General features: G+C 37.6%; 1 protein-coding gene across 4 annotated transcripts in view; it reads left to right on the top strand.

The window, feature by feature from the left end:
- Nucleotides 1-23,078, top strand: part of Grm7 (glutamate metabotropic receptor 7) — a 902,155-nt gene that overhangs the window by 300,120 nt on the left and 578,957 nt on the right. For all 4 annotated transcript variants that reach the window (XR_007106295.1, XM_047535033.1, XM_047535032.1 and 1 more), the window contains exon 2: nt 1,118-1,334. Coding sequence is in view for 3 of the 4 variants with exons in the window: in XM_047535033.1 (XP_047390989.1) it covers nt 1,118-1,334 (217 nt within the window). In the remaining variant the exon portion in view is untranslated. The remainder of the gene's footprint in view (nt 1-1,117; nt 1,335-23,078) is intronic.

Here is a 23,078-nt window from a genome sequence, read left to right as displayed (position 1 = left end):
GCTGAGGGTGTCACAGAGATCCCCTCTTTAAACCTTGATTTTTGCAATCAGGCCAAAAAGATTTTAGACAAGTTGCTCGGAGTAACAGCCATGAGTTTATTAGAAAGAATAGGAAAGGGGGAAAGAAGACACTCTCAAGGGAGAAGAGTGAGACCTCTCAGAGAAAAGAGATGGTGTATCTCTCTTACCCTCCAGTCTTATTGGGGATCCCAGAGAATTTTCAGAGAATCTCCTCTAGGTCCATCTCTTATCTTTTGACTGACAGCACAATGATATCAGCCCCCACTGCTGTGACCACTCTAGGTCTTTTTGGTCCAAGATGACTGGTTCTAATTGGAGTCTTTTCTTACAGATTTTATGGTTAGTGGTGATTATCCTTATTATCCTAAGTCCCAGGATCTGGTCTGTATAAGGTCACAAGTTACCTACTTCAGGGTAACTTGTGTTTTTCTTTTTGGCATTTTGAGCGTACATTTCTCCTGCAGGTAGCAGATTGCTGAGGAATGTAATATATCCTGTGGACTTAAGCCAGGCAGGGCTGCAGGTAAATGGCTTCTTCTGAGCAAGAAATGCCCTTGCATGGGGCAGAGGGTTTCACTGAACTACTTTATGCCATTCTTGGGCAGCCTAAATTAGACAATGTGTGTAGCTGACTTGAATATTTCTTTACAGGTCTCTCGGTAGAAAACAACTAATGATATTCCTGAGTATTCACAAGCTGTATCAACTAAACCAAGCTCTGTATACAGTCTGGTTAGGGTGTTATGCTTTTATTTCTATTTGTTGTTAAGAAGTAAAGCATGACAGGATATACAATATTGGGTAGAATGGTCACGCATGCTTTTCTACTAACTGACCATGACACTGACCTTGTAATTTCCATGCTATCATCAACCTTCCCTTCTAAGAGGGAAAAATGTAAGGGCAAGACTCCAACAACACTTTTGTACTGCAAAGTAGTCACATTTAGGTGGTCTAAGATGACATGATGGTATTATGACCAAATACACATCCCCTTTGCTGTTCCTGCCCTATAATTTGAGTAACCTGTCATAAATATTAATGAGTCTCTCCTGTCCTGACCATGTGCTCTCTTGTGATGCTTTCTTTTTTTCAGATCCCTCAGATCAGTTATGCTTCCACAGCACCAGAGCTCAGTGATGACCGGCGCTATGATTTCTTCTCCCGTGTGGTCCCACCTGATTCCTTCCAAGCCCAGGCCATGGTAGACATTGTAAAAGCCCTTGGCTGGAACTACGTGTCTACTCTCGCATCTGAAGGAAGTTATGGAGAAAAAGGTGTTGAATCCTTCACGCAGATTTCCAAAGAGGCAGGTAGGAAGCGATTGCGGTCACCAAGTTAACCTCTTCAAATGGCTCATAGAGTTTCCTTCAGTGAACACTACAGAAAGTCACATGGTACCACACTCACATTCTTCCAATCCAGCCAAGCACATCTGTAACATCTTTATTTATAACATGCTGCTATTTTCAGAGAGATTTTCAAAGGTGTGAAACCAAGGTCCCCTAAGTACCAGTAGAAATGAAAAGAAGAAAATATGTACTAAAATTGATATCTTCTTTCAAATGATAGATTCCAGTATATGTAGAAACCTGATAATATGCAGATGTGCCTCTGAATGGGTGCATTTCTTCTCAGTCCCTCTCCAAAATGGGCAGAATGATTTCAAATTAGGTGAACCCAATCATAGTGCCACTTTGATTTGAAGACTAACAGTGATGCCACTGAATGACTGGGACAAAATAAAATAAATTATCCAGGCAGTACAATGTATTTAGCCTTTTAGGCTTTCGATTATTTTAAGGAAGACAGTTTTATTTAGTGATACTTAAGATTCTTTAATGTTTGTTTATTCAACTCAAATTGCAAATAATAGGTTCAAATATTAGCCATTGCCAGATTCTGGAAAATGAGACAAAATTCTCACTTTAGGAATCTTGACAATAAATATTCAGGTTTCCACATATTGAAATATTGGGTATAGTAAGTATGTTTGTATGCATGGTTGGAAATTTCTGTACAGTTCTTATGCTCAAATAAGTTTAAGCTCAGCTTTGTAAAAATTCTATCCAGTTGAAACTATTCTTGGCTAGTGTGGTTGATGGACTATAAATGTGAACAAATTAACAGGACAGTAGAAACAGAGGTCCAAGATGGGCATGGTGGTGCACACCTGTAATCCCAGTGATTCAGGAGGCTGAGGCAGGGGATCACAAGTTTGAGGTCGACTTGAGCAACTTACCAAAACCATCTCCAAATTTTAAATATTGTTCAAAGGGCTAGTGATAGAACTTAGTGGTAGAGCACCCTTGCGTTAATTCCCAGTACTGCAAAAGTAATTAATTAACTAACTGATCATAAAGTAAGAGGTCTATTGATGAGGAAAGATGTCATAAGTTTTGAAGACAGGATTTTGAGTATTTGACTCCCAGACAACAGGTATACTGAGATATGTAATGTGTTTTTATAAATATGATTGATGCATCTGCATGTGGCTGCTGGAAGAAGGGGCCCAGGGTTTAGTTGTAAATTATCATAAACTCTTATTTCAAAATTTGCTGGAGATTTGGGTCATTCTTTTCTTCTTCCTTCTCACTGAAATACTCTTGCATTCATGGAGTAGATGGCTCCTGATAACTGACCAGGGTCATCCTGAACATCGTTTCTAGGTTTGACTACACATATTCACCCCCTGTCCTTGGTCCTGTTGACTCAGTCTTAATGTGTCTAGCATCTTCCCCCACAGCTCTTATCTTGTGTTAGTATAATTTCTTCTTGGTTTTGCCCTTACTTTGTCCCTCAGACTCTAACAGGAGTCCCTGTCTGTCTCATTCACTACTATGACCTCAACTTCTGTGTTCCTAAGGGAGAAATATTGAGTGCAATTTTGTTTAAAAAAAAAAAAATCTGATTAGTATAGAAATCTTAACCCTGGCCTTGTGCCATGCTATGATTTATAGGATTCATTAAAATTGACTTCACGAGTCCCCAAAGAGATACCTAATCATTTAAGATGACTGTTTTTATTTTTTTGTTTCTTTGAATCCTGCTTTGATCATAATAAGACTGGAGGCTGACATAGAGAAATACCTAAAATGTCAGGATAGAAGAAAATAGAAAAGATCAAGAGGGAATATGGGTAAAATAGTAAGCTAGAGCTCAGAGATGAAGTTCAGATACTAATTTGCACTGCTTAAATACTACAAGGAATCTCAAATTTAATATTGAACTTTATACTGGCTAAAGCAAAGAGAATGGTAACCATTGTATTACAAACTTTATAGTGTTTATGATGTCTAAGTCATGCTGATTGGCCAGGAGTGGTGGTGTACTCCTATTATCCCAGTGGCTCAGGAGGCTGAGGCAGAAGGATCAAGAGTTCAAAACCAGATTCACCAATGGCAAGGCACTAAGCAACTCAGTGTCTCTAAATGAAATACAAAATAGGGCTGGGGATATGGCTCAGTGCTTGAGTGCCCCTGAGTTCAATCCCCTGTACTCCCTCCAAAAGAAAAATCATGCTGATTGTTCAGTAAAGGATGGTTTTCCTTCCTTTAGGACTAATATAGATCTTAGTTCTGAGTCTTCATAAAAGAATTTATTCTAAAGTCAGATCAGTGATGGGGTTCATATAGTTGTATTTTCCTAGTGTCATTTCATGGAAATTTAAGATATAATATCAGGGATTTCTGGACAATAACTTCACAAAAATGAGCAGCCCTTGTAATATGATGTGAACTCCCTCGGAATGTATTTTTTATTCAATAATTCATTGAAATGCCCCAGTCCAAAAATAAAAAGTGTATCTTAGGACATCATTTTGGATGAAATACTTCAATCTGAGAGCATTTTCTTTTAGGGATGAGCATGAAGTAAAAGCCACCTAGTACTGTAGAAATTTGAGAGAGCAATGCAGGTTCAGGGGATGTCCTGAACATTAGTTCCTGTTAGTATAATGGTATTTGGAGATATTCATAATAAAATTCATTGGAACTATATCATATGAGCAATTAATCTGAATGAATTCACTTATATACTTCTCTATAACAAAGGAATGGTTGGGAAAGAAGGAGGGAAGGGGAGATTATAATTTAGATCATGCTCCATGTGATTATGGTCTCAAGGAAGGGTGAGGTTCATTTGGTTTCATTCTGTGGACCTCTTTCAGTGTGAGGATCTTGTGACTCCAAAGGTGATTCTGGTATTTGAAGATATGTATTTATATGCCATGACTTCTAAAAAAAATCCAATTATTTCCTCTGATGTCCAGTCAAAGAAGCAGTAATATCTTCTAATTGTTCCATTGGAATTTCCTGTAAGTATTCTTATAGGTTAGGGATATTTTATACTGGGAACTAAAGCCAGGGGTGCTCTTACCTCCTAGTTACATCTCTGGTCTTTCTGTCTGTCTGTTTGTTTGTTTGTTTATTTATTTATGGAAAGAATCTTGCTAAGTTGCTCAAGCTGACCTTGAACTTGTGATTCTACTACCTTGGCCTCCTGAGTCACTGGGATTACACAGGCTTGTACTATCACACCCAGCTGGTTTGGATAATATTGAATGTTCACTTTTTTCCTCATCTGCTGACTCTTGAACTTGACCTTTAAGGACTCAAATTCACCATGTGTGTGTGCAGGTAAAGTGATGTGGTGAAAAATGATCAAGCATACTCGTTCTGGTGCCAGAAAGGCCTATATTTGAATATTAGACTCTAATACTTTTGTATTATAAACCTTTTGATACAAGACTTAATTTTGCAAATCTTGGCTTCTTCATAGAATGAGATTCATGGTGCCTGCTTCCTCAGACTAGTAAATTACATAAGATGATGCACGGCGAAAGCATTTAAATATCCAACCATATCTGACCATTGGTGGATCACACTGGATAAGGACAGTTACTGTTTGAATTTGAATAGTTGGAAAACAATCTGAGCTACAGATGATATCTGCTTCTAGTTGTAATTACAGGGTTCTTTATTTCATAAGCTGATTACTATTCTTATTAATTTGCTTTCTCCAAATAAGAAGTATAAGAAGAGGAGGAAGTGAGATATTCATGATGTCCCATGAGTGTATTGTGTGTGTGTGTGTGTGTGTGTGTGTGTATAAGAGAGAGAGCAAGTAAGCACAGGCTCAATCCTGTTGTTTCTGTATGCTGGTAGCAGGCTGAAGGAACTCACTTCCATCCTTTCTAAACAGAGTGACTTGGAAGATTGTAATTCTCATGTGTAAATTTCTTTTCCCTTTTATAATGCTCTGGTTCCAAAATTTCCTTCTGACTTAAATCCTCAGGCAACAGCTACTTAGAACCTAGAGTGGAGCTATCTCTGCCCTGCACCTAGTAGCAGAGCATGGTGAGCTCTCTCATATCATTCTGGGTTAGAGCAAATCAAGATAATCACATCAGAGAAAAGAAACTGAGCTTTAACAGAACTCATATAATTTGATTGGAACTTAGATGCCCATTCACAATTTCTCTAAGACATCCAAGAGAGCCTCAATAATTGTTCTCTCATGGATGGTCCTGGAAGATTTAAATAAGCACAGAAGTTGCTTCATGTTGAACTTTCAAAGAGGACTGTAACACGATTTTCTCGGATGATGAGATTTTGTAAAACAGTTGTATTTGCATAAATTGCCCTGTAATGGATACACATGCAATGTCAACAAAAGCAATTTATTGCTTAATATTGCAGGGAATGAGAGAAAATTCACTCCCAGTATGCTCTAAAATTCAGGTCCACATAATAACCTAAGTGGCCTCATGTGGACATAAAGACTCCTTTTTCTAAATAAAGGTCAAAGCAAATGTTGATGATAACATGGGGTAGTAATGAAGTCTAGATCCTCTGAATCAAATTCAATTCAAGTATTTTAAAAGTACCAAGTACATATATGACTCTCACAGTCTGTAAGACAATTTCCAGTAGTATCCAGGGCCACTGCTTGACAGTGCCTCACAATAGTAATGATGTGCCACTGACATGGTGTTATCATACGTGCCAACTTTTCAAAACCTGAAAGAACATTCAAACTCTCCTTTTGATATTCCATGGCAATCACTTTATATAATTATTTCATTTGGTTTTATAAATTAATTTATTGGTTTTCAGAGGAACTGTGGAACAACTTTGGAATTAATGTTTTACCTTGACTTAGGATACTTTTTCCTGGAGTTGAAGACTCCATGACTAGTATTCACTATAATGTAGCCTTCAGTTTTTCTGATCTTAGGATCCAGTTGGATTTGCTTTTTGTGGGAATTTTTTGTTTTAGTTTTGTTTTTGTTTTTATTTTTGTTTTTGTTTTTGGTATTGGGAATTAAAACCAGGGGGGCTTAGTCATTGAACCACATCCCCAACCCTTTTTATTTTTTATTTTGAGGCAGGGTCTTGCCAAGTTGCTTAGGTCATTACTAAGTTACTGAGGCTGGCTTTGAACTTGTGATTCTCTTGCCTCAGTCTCCCAAGCCAATGGGATTACACTACCATGCTCTGCTCTTGTGGGATTTTATAGCATTGTATGTCTCTCTTCTTCATAGATATAATGTTCTATGTCGTTGTATGCATTGCTAATTGTCAGTCTTATAAGGGCGATGTGTCCCTCGCATCCAGCATCATTCCTGGCACATAGAAAACAATCATTACTTCCTAAGAGAAAGAGAAGAAGAAGGAAGAATTGTATTTTTCCACTTTGCCTTTCAAAATAGGTAAAGGAAGCACTTACAATATGTAATTTTATATCTGCTTACTTTGATTTATTACAGGTGCCCTCAACCTGTGTCCATACCATTATTTCTTCTTGCCATTTCTTTATAAAATTCTTAGTATTATGGTGCATCGCTTTAATTCCCAATACCATCATCTATGTTGAATTCAATTTTCAGGATTTTTCTTTGCTTTTCCTTTTTTTTTTTTTTTTTTTTCTCCTTCATTTCCATGGTGAATATAGAAAGGTGAACTGATTTTATTATCTAAATTGATTACTTCCCTTATGAGGTATTGAGTGTCCCAGCTTAAATATAGATATTAGACATTTAAGGATAATTTAAAGATTCATCACAAAAACTCTTACACTATCATTTATCTTTAGGAATATTTGGAACTGAGCTGTCAGTTCCTCAGGAAGAGACTACATTTGATTTGGGTTTGGGTCCTCAGCAGTCAGCACATTTTAGATTTTAACCCATGCTCAGTTTGCTAGCACTTCTTGAGTATGTTCCCTTCTGCCCATTATCATTACAATTGCCTTAGTTTGGGGACTCATTTCATTCACCTTGATTTATAGGTGCAGTGATCTTGTCCTTTCAGAATAACTGTTCCAACATAGCATCCATTCAGCTGTGTAGCTCATCTTTCTAAAACAGTCATTTTAGTATCTTTGTTTTCAGTCCCTGGCTTCCTATTCCACAGAGGATTAAGTAAAGATGTTTAGCATGGATTGAAAGGAACTTTATGATCTGGTAGCTGCTTTAATCTCCAGTCTCATTCCTATACTTAACCTTCTCTAATCCCCACCTTGAGTCCTATTGGTATATCTGAAATCAACCACATTCAACCTTCTTGTAGATACCAGAATATTCTGAACCTTTGCAAATGCTCTGCTTTCTGCCTCAACTGCTAGCTAACTCCAGTTTATTTTTTCAAAACATAATGCCTAGAGAGAGCCAGCTCTTACTCAGTCTTCCTTCATGGTTACATTTTGAATTGTGATGTATACTTTTGTCTTTGTAACAACACAACCTGTTTCAATGTATCTCTGTGAATATATTTTTAGGCAATAACTAGTTGCAGAAATTCTGATCAAAGAATAAGCCTGTGTATCATGGTAGAGCCACAAAGACCAGCAAGTCCTATCCTTAGCCTCTCTTCACTAGTCACAGTAACTGCCATGAATGAATCAAGTTCTATGAAAACAAAGAAATGAGGGCAATGGAGAACCTGATTTTTCACAACAGGAGCAATAATATCAATTTTCCAGGGGGTAGATATATGGTACTTAGTATCAGTTGGCTATAGTAGTATAGCCTCCAGTTTCTCATTTTTTAGGAGAAACCAAAACAGTATCAAACCAGCTTTGTTTCTATTTGTTTGTGACTTGAATTCCAACAGCCTCGCCTCCCTTCATTTCTACTAATATGGCGATTTTGGATCCCTGGCTTCTGCAGTGTTTCTGTGCATTATCTAACATAAGTAAATTATTTTTTGGCTCAGTCTGGACATATTTGAATTTTTGGTTTGCCTGCAACCTTCATTAATACAATTAGGGATGTTTTCTAGGAGTTTCATGATATACTGTATATAATTCTGAAATAGTATTCATTGAATATCATCATGATGATCTGCCTGTCTGGTCCAATCAGAAAGGAATTCTCTTGAGGACAAACTGTGTGTTGTATTTGACCTTTAACACTCCATACCCAGTACAGTGACCAATACAGACTGGGTTCAATAAATGCAAGTGATATTTCAAAATAATATGTTCATGAGATGAGTGGTGATGAACCTGAGGCTATAATTGGTTCAGTGGAACTATTGAAAGGTTTTCCAATTCTGATTTTCTAAAGTAATTGTTAATCTGCTATAATAAACTGACTTCATAGGAGGAAAACCCTAGAACAGGAAATCTGGTCATATAGCTTTGCTCAAGCAATGTATATCTAAATACCTTCTTTTAGGCAAATACTCTTTTGGAATCATTATATTAAGTAATAATTACAGTAGTGACAATCACAAGACAAAAAAAAAAAAAAAAAAAAAAAAACAACTTTGGTTTCAGAAACCAAACATACAGAAGTAGAACAGTGAACACAGCCTGAGGCATGCTGCAAGGGAGAACTCTGGGAGAAGGTAGACTCTTAACAAGCCCCAAAGGTAGGAGTAGCTGTCAAAAAGAGCTGCCCTAAAGAAGGTTGTGGATGACATTCTAGGAAGAGAGAAGCATGTTAAAAACCCCAAATCATGTATTTGCATTCTTAAATGTTATAAGAGAAATACCATTGTTTTGGAAAATGTTATAACTCTTGAATTACAATGTTGCAAAATTATTTTCCAAGTAACATGGTAACCATTCCTGAAAATTACTTGGCTTTTGAACCAGGAGCTTGAGGTTCTGGCCTTGATTTTTTAGGTAACTTACTGGGAACCAGCATGTTTCTTCTCTGGATGGCAAAGTTATTCCGTATATATTGAGAAAACTGGTCTGTCTATTCTAATTGTAAATGATGGGTTCCTCCCAGATAATAAGACTGTGGTCATTGCCATGGATCTAGAAATAAATGGAGACCGATTGTTTTTACTGCATAAAGAAGTAAACGTAGAAGAGCATATTTCTTCACCCATTCCTTCTTTTCTCCTCCACCTACCTTCATTGCACCTTATAAATATGGGGGACTTGAAAAGATCTGAAAGGAAAGTGAGTCTCTATTTGCCTTCTTTGTTAGGTTGATGTTAGGGGCAGTTTTGGTTCGTCGATAACTCCCAGAAAAAACGCTCCGCAGATACAGGTCCCACATGAGGAACTTTTATTCTAAGCGGACAAAAACGTACCTGCTTGGGGGAAAGGGGAAAGGGAAAGAAGAAGATGGCCGCAGGGTTTCTTGTCAGATATTGGAATTTCATGGGCTGGGAGGAACCAATCGCGGAGGAGAATTATTACAGACTGACTAATGGACCAATGATATATTGGAACGTAATGTGGGAGGCAGGAAGGTTACGGCAAGGTAAGCCAGAAATTCCTGTATCGGGAGAGGCAGGCATAATGGCAGATTGACAGGTGGGTTGGGAGGCTGGGTTCCTATAACGGGAGAGGCGGGCATAATGCAGATTGACAGGTGGTTTGGGAGGCTGGGTTCCTGTAGCGGGAGAGAAAGGTGGCTCTATACCTAACATTCTTGACTTTGAGTACCATCTGATGCATGTGCTAAGGAGAGGAAGACCATGAGACTCAAGCATGGAGGTGAAAAATGCAATTTATAGGAATATAGATTCAAATATAAGAAATTCTATTGAACAATACAGATTCTCCCTTGGTTGGGTAGGGAGGGAAGAGCACCATTGCCCTGTGATGGCTTACTTTTGGAAGTAGCTAGGCTTTTCTAATAATAGCTTCATAACCAATAAGCTTCAGAAGCAGAAACTTTCCTGGTTAATGAGGCTACATTCAGCTTTCAGGGTGAAACTTTCTTTTCCAAGTCTTTACAAAAAAAAAAAAAAAAAAAAAGTTCATAGGAAGAGAGTCCCAGTTCTGAATCCCATGGTTTTGATAGATAGTAGCAAAAAGATAAATTTTAGTAGGAAAAAATACATTGGGCTAGATGTGTTGGCGCATGCCTGTGATCCCAGCCTCTCCGGAGGTTGAGGCAGGAGAATTGCAAGTTCAAAGCCAGCCTTAGCAACTTACTAAGACCCTAAGCAACTTGGTGAAACCTCTAACAACTTAGGGAGACCCTTTTATTTCTAATAAAATATTTTTTGAAAGGCTGGGATTGTGGCTCAGTGGTTAAGTGCCCCTGGGTTTGATGCCCAGTAGTTAAGTGTCTAGTTGTCATTACTAAAGTCTAGAACAACCAATGTGTCCTCCAGTTGTGCTCAAATGTCAGTGTCTCATCTGAGAACAGGAATTAGTTACAATGGCATTTGCCAATATTTGGTTTGTGGGAAAGTAGGAGCCCTTTATTCTTAGTCCCTCAAAGGCTACACACAATAAGGAAGAGAAGATATTTTCTAATGTAACTCTAATTGAAATTCGTGTACTTATGCTGCAAAAACACCACTTTTTTGATTCATTGTACACAAATGGGGTACAAATTTTCACTTCTGTGGTTATACAAAATATAGAGTCACACTGTGTAATCATACATGTACGTAGGGTAATGATGTTTGTCTCCTTCCATTATCTTTCCTTTCCTCCCCGCTTCCCCAGCCCTCAGATTCCTCTACACAATCCAACATTCCTCCATTCTTCCCTTACACCCTCACCCCACCCAACCCCATTACTTTTCTTCATCCACTTATCAGAGAAAATATTTGACCTTTGGTTTTTTTGAACACCACTTTTTTTTAATCATGTTTCCTAGAAGCTTCCCATTTTTCCACCCCATTGGAACTGTGATTTGAACTGTGGCTGCACAGAAGAATGCAAAATTTCTTAAAACAGGCAAGAAAGTGGGCACCAGAATTAGTCAAATGGATATTTTTAAAGAATAGACAGATACTCCAGTTCAATTACATTAAGTTAATAATTGGTTGCTTACAGAATGTCTATTTATGGATGCCAACCCTTCCTAAATTATTTTGTATTTTCAACAACTTGATACCTATAAATGTAGCTTCTTAGAGATTCACACAAAGGGATCTGTTTTCCTTGAATTTGCCAAATGGATTCCTGCTGTTAAATCTTTCAAGAGATTATAGGAAATTCTATAAAGCCCCACATCAATTGCATTAGCACTCCCAGGCAAACAGACAGGCAGCAGAGGATCTAGATTTCTGGGAGTAACAGTAGCCATCCTAATCACAGATCTCGTCCAAGGACTTTGAGAGACCTTGACCTCAGGTAGCTCCAACTCTTTACTATTTCCAATTATGCACATTGCTTGTTAGTTCTTTTGACTGGATGACTTCAACAGCAACTAGTGACAGCCAGTAATCCTTGGACAGTGTCATTCCCTTGCAGCAGTATTTCAGAGGTGACATGAGTTGTCAAGCAAGCTACTGCTAGGAGGGTGTTACTCAGCACTACCCCTCTCCAGGCAACCATACTAGGATGTACCTTTGAGAAACGTGTCAGGCTTACAATGTAGGCATTTACATACAAAGGAAAATATTAGAGTCAACATCATTGGAATAAAGTTTGTTTTAGGTAGTTTTTTCGCTGCTGTGACTTAAACACCTGACCAGAACAACTGTAGAGGAGGAAAAGTTTATTTAGAGGCTCATGGTTTCAGAGGTCTCAATTCATAAAGAGCAGCCTCCATCCTCAGGGCTCATGGCAGAAGAGTATTGCAGAGGGCAGCAGCTTACATGTTGATCAGAAAGCAGAGAGAGAGACTCCACTGGCCAGATACATATATATACCCCAAAGCCATGCCCCAATTCCCACCTCCTCCAGCCACACCTACCACTTCAGTTAATCCAATCAGGGATTAAATTACTGATTGGGTTGAAACTCTCCCAACCCAATCATTTCTTCTCTGAATCTTTTTACATTGTCCCACACATGAGCTTTTGAGGGACACCTCACATCCAACCCATAACAAAGTTATTGTTTAATAGTAAAATTAGATGTATAGATTAGAACCCCCCAAATAAAATAATGATTATTAAAAAGATTTATGTATACAAAATGTTTATTTTCCCCAACATGTCAGTGATCCTTATGGATTTAGCTAAATTTTCAAAATTGGGGCTAGGATTTGGCTCAGTAACAGAGCACTTCCCTAACAAGCAGGAGACCCTGGGTTCAATCCTGAGCATCACAAAAACAACATCAACACACACAGCAAATGTATTTCTTATCACAAGGAAAAGGTAAAGTGGTAAGAATTATGACTACAGGAATTCTGATGAGTGGTCACTGTTTAGAACTGTTTTCAAAGTCTGAGCGGACACAGAAATTGTTGATGCTTCTGATTTTTTTAGCGAAAATGTAGTAATACTTAGTTCCATATCAGAAACATGAGTACTATTTTCCATAGACCTGATGTATGGTGATGGATTTAGCATTCATTACACTCTTCACATTTTTGAATAATTGAATTTTATGGTAAGTCTGTTCTAATTGGTGCTTTGTTCAACATTTATCAGTAAGTAAATGAGATAGGAAACAAATAAAATGGCTTACGGTGAACTCTTAGCTTGCATATAGTTTTAGGGTTTGCATCAATTTCTTTTTTTTTTTTTTGTACCAGGGATTGGTTGGTTTGTTTTTAAGACAGGGTATTACTACGTTGCTTAGGGCCTCACTAAGTTGACAGGGCTGGCACTGAACTTGTGATTCTCCTGCCTCAACCCCCCACCCCACCCCAGCTATTGGGAATATAGGTGTGTACCACCAACTGGCCAGCTTCAATTTTTCTGTTTCAATTGAGATGGGGGTGGGGGAGGTGGCTCTTCATGGTGAAACATAAAACATCATTGGGGTAAGTTCAGGATCATAGGTGGCTGGGGACTGATGGATAAGCCATGGGGCAGAGTATATCAGAACATGGCCTGTGCTAATGGACTTCTTTACAACTTTTTTTTTAGATTACAATATTTTCCAACATACTTATTTAATGTTATTGGACAAAATGAAGTTTCTAGTTTTTCATATATTGTAGGTAGGATGTGGATGGAGCTTATTTTCTCTGAATAAATTCATGCTGCCTTAGATTACTACATTCATATTAAAGTAATGGCTTGGGTGGTAACCAGATCAATAGCAAATTCTGCTTCTCCTGAGCTGTCTGATTTCCAGTTTGACTGGTTCTTGACTGATAATTATTATTTGCTACTTGGCTTGTGTCCACTCCCTTTACATGGAGAACTGATCCTAGTATCTATTATGTGAAATCATAAAATCTTGTTTACAGCTGAGCATGTACAAAGAAAATGGTTCAACCTTGAAGTCATCCTCCTGAGTGTTAAATGCATGAATCAGTTCACAGTGGAATAATGAGTTCATGCACCTTTACATCACGACCTTGTGGGATGCTCTAGAAGGGCAGGATTTGTACCATGCATCTTGACAACAGGATTTCCAGTGGTTTTCAAATTTGTTTTCATTCATGCATTTTGTTTTGTCTTTATCGGCAACTTATATCAGTTCTTTTAAAAATTACCAAAAACAAACAAACCAAAAATTGCAAGCAACATAAACCAACTGTGGATGCTTAAGCAAAATTTTTTAAAAAATAGAATTTTTGAAAAGTTATGAAGTAACTCAAGAAATTAGAAGAAAGAATTGAAGAATCAAGCTTGGAAGTGACAACAGAACAGACTACTAGGCACAAAAGATGATGAATTGTGTCTTCAATGACAGCGGACAGACAGAATAAGCAGAATAAGCAGAATATAAGCAGTGGGAACAAGAGGTTAAGGGAATAATTCTATAAACTGGACCCACCGTGCTGACCCCTGCATGTTTTCTTTTTTAAAAAGGCAATGTACCTGCAGCCCTGCCTGGTTTAAGTTGACAGGATACATTACATTCCTTACCAAACAACCTGCTCCTGTGAGGACCTACTCTCTCCCCTGAAAATGTCCCCTTTTCCCTTTTACCATCCCATCTAATAAACTTGTGTCTGTTACTCTGAGCAACACATGTGAAATCTTTCTGGCATGATTGTAAGAACCAGGGTTTGAAAAAGGAGTTCTCCATGCTCCCTCAGCTTTGTGGTGGGCCTATACCCTGCAACATTCAGGGCACCACCAGACAGCCCCAATTTCATTTAACCCTTGAGTTCTATATGCTCCAAACTCAGATTCTGGTAACGTGATTGTCTTTGGCCACAGGAATATGGGGCCATGAATGGAAATTCCATAAGACAATTTTTTGGAACTGTTGTGGACACTCCAAGGGTAAACAAATACTGGATCTTGATACCCGAAGGGTAACTAGTAGGGAAAAAATAATAAATGTGCAGGACAAAATTGGATAAAAATAGATTTTCTTTTCTGTTCCCATAATGCAAATTTGGAGGAAAAGGAAGAATTAATAGTGGTATAAAATTTTCTAGGTGAAGCAGTTCTGTTGATTTTTTTTTTCAAATAAATGTTGTATTTTTCCTTTAACCAGGGCTCAAAAGAAACCATTGTAACTTAAAGACTTATGCATTTCCCAAACCATTAGCTTTCTAAAGAGATAGGAAATATAATTTTCCCAGCTGTGCATCTGTGATGGGGTTCATTAAGAGCCAGATTTTAGCCAGGTGATCCAATTAGCTCTACCCTACCCCAAGATTTGAAATGTAAGGAATGAACAGGAGGACAATCCTTCATCTTCACTGGAAATTTCTGTGGTATCTGAATACTCATTCTAATATTACTGGGTCAAGAAGAGCATTTTTACATAAGAATGACTTGGGCTCCTTTGTGCTGAATGGGTGGAGGAAAAGAAATGCTATTTTTTTTTTTTTTTTAGCAATCCTAGAATTCCTCCAAGCAAATATCTATGGCTATGGGTTTTTGATAATAGAAATAAACAAACTTTCTTTGAAATGTAGAAGTGCCAGAAGACAGAGCTTGCTCCTGTGTCTTTCACTGCAGGGGCAGGGATTTAATCAGGTAGCTGAATGTTCTGTGTGGAAGCCCAGGAGAAAGAAACCTCCTGGAGAAAGAAAATAACAGGGGTGCTTTTCATGCTGGGGTAGAGATGAGAATCTGCTGGTGGTGGTGTTTGCTGTACAGTGTAGTAAACATTTTCAAAAACCATGTGGGAGACAGTTTCAGAAAGAAAAGTTTCTAGCAAAACTATCTTTACAAAGCCTGTCATTCATTGTTCAGTTGGGAAAATGCTAACTCTAGTAAAGAGGAATTTTTAACACATATACCCACTTTTCCAGGATGCAAAGGATAGCTGCAAGGATGTAAAGTTTAGAAACAAAATGCGTGTTTAGGCATGGGTTAATATTCTGTTATAAAACAAAGTTCAGTGAGAAGGTGAACACACAGGGGAAGAATGGAAGACCCATCATTCTGCTTTAAATCTTTGTCCCTTTCTCAGCTTCATTTTAACCTGTTAGTTACTTTCCTTTGTCCTTTTTTTTCTCCATTGGACAAGGCAATCTCCAAACACCAAATACTTCACTCCTCTGGGAATTTACCGACTCACCCTCCTTTGCAGGAACATCCCCTCCCAAGCTCAGTTGCCTGGAAAACTTTGTTTGAAGTTTGTCCAGTATATTGACTTCTCCCAGATAAAGAGGACTAAATCCCTGCCACTGATACATATATCCATGGCAACACATTTAATCTTGTCACTGTTATGACATGAAAGATTATGAACTCCCTCAGGGTAGCTACAGGTATTAAAAATGGCAAAGGTGAACTAAAAATTATTGGGCTTCTTTCACAGTCCAGATGCTGACTTATAACACAGTCCCATGGAAATATTAATTACTACTAAATCAGCATTTGTTTATGTAGTAAAATTTAAGCATGTAAAAATTCATGAATCCTTTAATTCAAATTTTGCTATAAATCTCACCTCTCCATTCTAGTTTAATGGAGGAAGATGGTGATCAGCACCAGGAGGTAGGCAAATGGTCAATATCTAGCATTCACTGCTCCTGTCTGGCCTCTTTTCCTGCCATTTTCATCCTTTCTGCACACATCGACAGAATACCTGAATATATGGCTATTTCTTGATATTAAAGAGCATAAATGGAGGTAAAATTGCCCTAACTTTAAATCCTACCTCTACCCATGTTAGAAATATGTTAATCTCTTATCCTTATCAAATTTTCACATTCCTATTTATAAAACATAAAAAGTACTAGCTCCTTCATTAAAAGACCTTCTTTTGATGTGAGATATTGAATGCATACAAATACTTAGCATGATGCCCATCACAGAATAAATCTTCTATAAGCATTAATTATGTAATGGTTATTATAATGCTGAATAATGGCAATGCTTGGACTAATAATTATGCCAAAATGAACCCCAATATTATGTATGACTATAATAAACTAATCAAAAAGTAAAAATTCTTATTTTCTTATTATCCATATTTTTTTATATGTCCTCATCCGTTTATCAGTGAGATCATTTGTCCTTTAGTTTTTTGAGATTGGCTTATCTCACTTAGCATGATGTTCTCCAATTTCATCCATTTGCCTGCAAATGCCATAATTTTATCATTCTTCATGGCTGAGTAATATTCCATTGTATGTATGTGTGTGTGTGTGTGTATATATATATATATATATATATATATATATATATATATATACCACAGTTTCTTTATCCATTTATCAACTGAAGGGCATCTAGGTTGGTTCCACAATCTGGCTATGGTGAATTGACCAGCAATGAACATTGATGTGGCTGTATCTCTGTAGTATGCTGATTTTAAGTCCTTTGGGTATAGGCCAAGGAGTGGGAAAGCTGGGTCAAATGGTGGTTCCATTCCAAGCTTTCTGAGGAATCTCCATACTGCTTTCCAGAGTGGCTGCACTAATTTGCAACCCCACCAGCAATGTATGCGTGTACCTTTTTCCCCACATCCTCGCCAATACCTATTGTTGATTGTGTACTTGATAATCACCATTCTAATTGGGGTGAGATGGAATCCTAGGGTAGTTTTGATTTGCATTTCTCTTATTACTAGAGATGTTGAACTTTTTTCATATATCTGTTGATTGCTTGTACATCTTCTGTGAAGTGTCTGTTCATTTCCTTAGCCCATTTGTTGATTGAGTAATTATTGAGTGCCTACTGGTGTTAAGCCCTACTCTGAATGTCTGGAGTGAAGATAGACCCAGACCTTTTCTGTACATTCTAGTGAGATGAACAGAGTAGACAAATAACTGTACAGTATAGGGGATGTATCAGTGAACCACAAATTCTTTTTATTTGTGAAGCTTGCATTATAGTGAGTAATGCAGATAACTTAGAAAGGTGAATGAGGGTGAGATGGCAACAAAAACTTGATGGTATTTTCAAGATAGGATCAAAAAAACTTGCTAATTATTTGGATACACAGTTTGAGGGAAATTCAACTATGACCTGTTTCTTTTCTGTTATGAAGAACTAATTAAATGGCAATGATTATTACTAAATGATTCAATAGTAGGTATGGGAAATGGTATAGGAGTTACAATCCCTAAAAATTTAGACTTGTGAATCTTGAATTGTCTATAGTATAGGTGTAGTACCTGAACATATATTTAGAGCTAACAATGGAAATATAATTTGAGACTTGTGAGTATATAAATGGTGTAAAATTCTGTGAGATGGGATGCAATCACTTCAGCAGAGAAGATGCCTAGGGACTTAGCCAGCAAAATAATTCAAAGTCTAGAGTTGGTGATAGATCCATCAATCTGAAAAGGTAGAGAGAAGAAAAAAAAAAAAAAAAAAAAAAGTCTGCAAATTATCATTTCTCAGATCAAGTAAAAGGAGTTTAAAGAAACTAAAGAAGCAGGGATGATAAAACTGAAGGTCCAAAAAGACTAGGCCTGGGAGCTGATTATTGTATTTTACAACATGGTGGTTGTTAATGACTTGGAAGGAGAAGTTTGGGTGCAATGGTGAGGCCAAAACCTGAATAGAGTAGGTTCAAGAAAGAATGGGAGGTGGAAAGTTGAACAAAGTGATTGGATGACATCATAAAAGAAGCGGAGCTCTCAGGGGTCTGAGTGGTCTGGAAAGGCAATGATATGGGGACATTTGCACTCCTACCTTCCATTCAATTACTCCAAGTTTTCAACTGACTCTTCTGTTCATTTTATTCCTTTCATCCATATTCTTCTTCCTCCTCCTCATGTTTTCTTCCTCCAAACAGTTGCTACACTGAGTCATATTGAACTAAATCTGAAATGACCCAGGCCTGTCTTTCAAAGAACACCTTGTCTACAGCCAGATCACATGGCTGATGTCACAGGGTCCTCTGTGTGAGGACAAGCTTACAGAGGTGATAGGAGAGGTACTAGACAATTTCCACCAAATTGCAACCAGGGTGTTTGTCTCAATTAATTTTACGAAACATTTTCTTCCTCATCCTTACTAAATGGAAAAGTGAACAAATCTTTCCCAGAAGGTGTAAGCAAAAGCTCCACTTTTCTCTTGAAGAAAACATGTGCACACTCTGCTCTTCTCTGTTGGAGGTTTGAGTGATCACTGATGAAGTCTCTGTCTTCCTGGAGTTTATACTGGAGAACAATAAACAGATGAAGCTGATTAAAGAGTGGCAGTAGAAGGGGTGTCTCTTGGATGTTATTTTAGACAGGGTGATTGGAACCCTCATTAAGGAGGGGCTGTTGGAACAGGGGGATGAATGAAAGGAGGAATTGAGCCATATGAAGATATGCAAGAAATTACTCCTGGCAAAAGGAATAGCAATGTTCAAAGAGCTTGATGTAGGAATGTCTGGCTAACTTCAAAGAAAGAATCTCATTATATGGAATGATTTAGTTGCGGTCATGCTTATGTCATCCTTAAAAAGGAAAAAAGCTCCCTTGATCATTTTATAGCATGTTTAACAAGATAGTAATTCCTGAGGTACAGTCTAACTGTGTTCTGGTACTCATCCTGGAATCTTCCCTATTAGGTGGCTTCCCTGCAGCCGCCATGAGAAGCACACAGGGACCATCTCTTAATGTATCCCATTTCATTGTTTCAGTGTTTGTTAAAAACTAGAATCTCAGGGCTGGGATGTGGTTCAGTTGTAGAGGACTTGCCTGGCACGTGTGAGGCACTGGGTTTGATCCTCAGCACTACATAAATAAAATAAAAGTATTGTGTCCATCTACAACTAAAAAAATATATATTAAAAAAAAAACTAGCATCTCATCCAGATGTAGGTGGTGCACACCTGTGATTCCAGTGACTGGGGGGGGCTGAGGCAGGAAAATTGGAAGTTCAAGGACAGCATCAGTAACTTAGCAAGGCCCTAAGTAACTTGTCTCAAAATAAAAAATAAAAGGGGCCAGAGATGTTGCATAGTAGTTAAGCACCCGTGGGTCCAATTCCTGACCTGAAAACAAAACAAAACAAAAATTATAATTTCACCCTAGTATCACAATTAACCTCTATATAACTCTGGGCACTTGTGGTGGTAAAGGAGCAAAGGATGCCAAGACTTCTCAGAGCTGCATTTCTACAAAGTTATCATCCCTACCCCAAGCCATCTGTCCTTTATAACATCCCTAGTCTGACTCCATCATCTCCATTAACCAGTCCCACTTTCACCTCCCCTTTCAAGTCCAATTATTTGCTAGACTATCTCCTCTTTTCTTCTTTCCATTGGTGTTGCCACAAAAATCAGATACTTTTTTTTTCTTTTTTTTTTTTTTTTTTTTTTTTTTTGTGGTGCTGGGGATTGAACCCAGGGCCTTGTGCTTGCAAGGCAAGCACTTTACCAACTGAGCTATCTCCACAGCCCTCAGATACATTTTTGATGGCAAGCAACAGAAACCATATTTAAGTATATTTAAGTATATATTTAAGTATAGAGAAATATACTGAAATCAGCAGGAGTGAAATGGTTGATACTCAGGTGGCTCCTGAAAGTTTTAGTAAGGTTCACTCACTTCTTCCTGAACCTGCCATTGAAATGAATAATTCAAGCATTTCTATAGTCTTTGTCTTGCTTGAAACAAAGGCCAAGTCTAGAAAAGAGGTTACTGGATCCTGTGCCCATCCCTTGATGATGGCAGTGTAATATATGAGTAAGCTGGGAAAGGAAAGGAAAGGAAAGAAAGAAAAAGGAGATTCCAGGAGCTCATGTGGCTTTGTAGTGGCAAGATGAGCATCTGCATTTGTTGCTCCATCTTACTATACATTTCTCCATACAGATAGCAGGATGCTATGAGAGATGGGGAGTGAATTCAAGAAGGCACATGTAAATAATTGGGGAAGGCACATATAACTGCTAGCCAGTTTAGACTTTTATTATCATTTACTCAAGATATTGTGGTAGGGCTGGGGATATAGCTCAGTTGGTAGAGTGCCTGCCTCGCATGCACAAGGCCCTGGGTTCAATCCCCAGCTCCAAAAAAAAAAAAAAAAAAAAAAAAAAATATTGTGGCACCATTTTCCAGGCTTTTCTGTTTCCATTCTTCCCAACTTCTTCACCACCCAATCCTACATCCCCATGAAGCAGACTTACTGCCCCATGGCACATCCTAGCAACTATTTCTTGCTTAGATACCTTCAGTGTTTCTTGAGTTAAACGTACTGTTTCATTTAGCTTTTCTTGCTGTGACCAAAATGCCTGAAAAGAACAATGTAGAGGAGGAAAAATTTATTTGGAGCTCCTGGTTTTAGAGGTCTTAGTCCATAGACAGCAGATTCCATTTCTGTGGACCCAAGGTGATCATGGTAGAAAAGCCCAGCAAAGGAAAACTGCTTAGCTCATGGTGGGGTAAGGAAGCGAAGAGAGATGAAAGAAGAAGTGGCCAGAGGGAAGATGCACCCTACCAGGACACACCCCCAGTGACCCACCACATCCAGTCACACCCCACTTTCCTCATTACCTCCCAGTCAAACCATTCCAACATGGAAGGACTGATTATGGAACAGCTCTCATAATTCAGTGATTTTATCTCTGAACATTCTTGCTTTAATACAGAGGTTTTGGGGAACACCTCCTATCCAAACCATAACATATATTGCACAAAGCAATCATAGATCTTTTTCACAGAAGATTTTTTTCAGGGATGGTAATATACATAATAAAGGGGAAAAGAAAGATTTTAAAAATCAATTATCTAATTTAGAATTAAATGCTTTGTACTGTTTAGGACTATGACATCCCTAGTCTGACTCCATTATCTCCAATAACCATATATATTTTCTGTATATTTTTAGTTGGATTAAGTATATTTAAATCTGTTTGTGTTTAAAGTTCTATGCAGTTGTTTACAATGATGGACTCATGATAGAGGAAAAGAAAATACTTTACTAAGAAAACATAACATTGGAGCCTAACTCAGTGGTTCACACCTATAATTCCATATTTTCAGGAGACTGAAGCAGGAGTATTATAATTTCAAGGTCAGCCTCAGCAACTAAAAAGACCCTGTCTCAAAATAAAAACTAAAAATGACTGGGGATGTAGCTCAGTGGTAGAATGATTACTTAGTATGTGTGAGGCCCAGAGTTTGATCCCCAGTATGCTCCCAACCTCAGAAGCAGCAGTGGAATTGAAGTATATTCAATCAAGTGTGCTTGGCAAACATATTTTCTACACATGTTGTAGAAATTCTAGGATACCAATACTTGGCTATATTAGGGGAAAAAAATATTGGTTACCATAAGTTTCTTCAGGAAATTAAAAAAAAATTTAATTTGTTCTAATTTGTTATACACAGCAATAGAATGCATTTATACATTTTGATGGATCATGTAAATGGAGTGTAATCTCTCATTTTTCCGATTATACATGTTGTAGGATCATATCAGTCATGCAGTCATATATGTACATGAGTTACTTTATATTAGGAAATTTTTTCTTAAAAACATTTGCCACTTAGCCAACATCTATTAAGGATACTCTTTTTAAAGTTCTATTTAAATATTTAAAACTTCACTTGCCCCATCTGGCTTTCCAAATTCATATTTTAACACCAAAACATGCATTCTCTATCTGGTATTGCCAATTTATTCTTTATTTTTACTGAATTTTCTTAGTAATAGTAAATTAAATTTTGCTTGTTTAGTTTTAAATTCTCAAGTATTTGGAAATATATTCATACTTTAATTTCAAAGAGAGGAAAATAATATATACATCTTCTTTATCTTTCTATTATTTGCAATATGTTATCCTGAGAGTTCATTGATTTGGGCAAAGGTTATCTTCACCAATTTCAGATAGAAAACTGGGACACAGAGATTTATATAATCTTATAATTAATAGTCTTTCCATCCTGAGAGCAAAGTACTTGAGCTGGTTTTTAAATGTGAACTTCCTTTAAGACAAGAACTATCTCTGAGTTTAAATAGAGAAACTTTAAAAAATTATAATAGCAGCATATGTGAATTATTTGTCCTAATCCTATGCCTACACCTATAACCCTGCCATTTTTTTTCTAGGACAAAAGAATTATGACCAAATTTAGCCAATAGCCTAAACAAGCATTTTGGATAATAGCTGTTGATGTGTTTCATATACATCTTAGAATTACGCATCCACAAATTAGCTAATGAGGGAAATTCAATAATTAGCAGAATTCTCTCTTTAGTATGCCAAATTGGTGTGAACTTCCCCTTGCCCCCTTTAGCCACTGCCTCTACCCAAATTGAGAGGTTGATTTGGTGTCATACAAACTGAGTTCCATTCCAAGACAGCCTGAAGAGTCAGCAACAGGCCTGGGACTCTGGCCCAGAATGTGGACTCTGGGCTGCCAT

The sequence above is a fragment of the Sciurus carolinensis genome, chromosome 19 (genome assembly GCF_902686445.1).
Source record: "Sciurus carolinensis chromosome 19, mSciCar1.2, whole genome shotgun sequence".
NCBI classification, from domain to species: domain Eukaryota; kingdom Metazoa; phylum Chordata; class Mammalia; order Rodentia; family Sciuridae; genus Sciurus; species Sciurus carolinensis.
The sequence above is the reverse complement of the archived record's forward strand: the minus strand, read 5'-3'. Positions and strand labels throughout refer to the sequence as shown.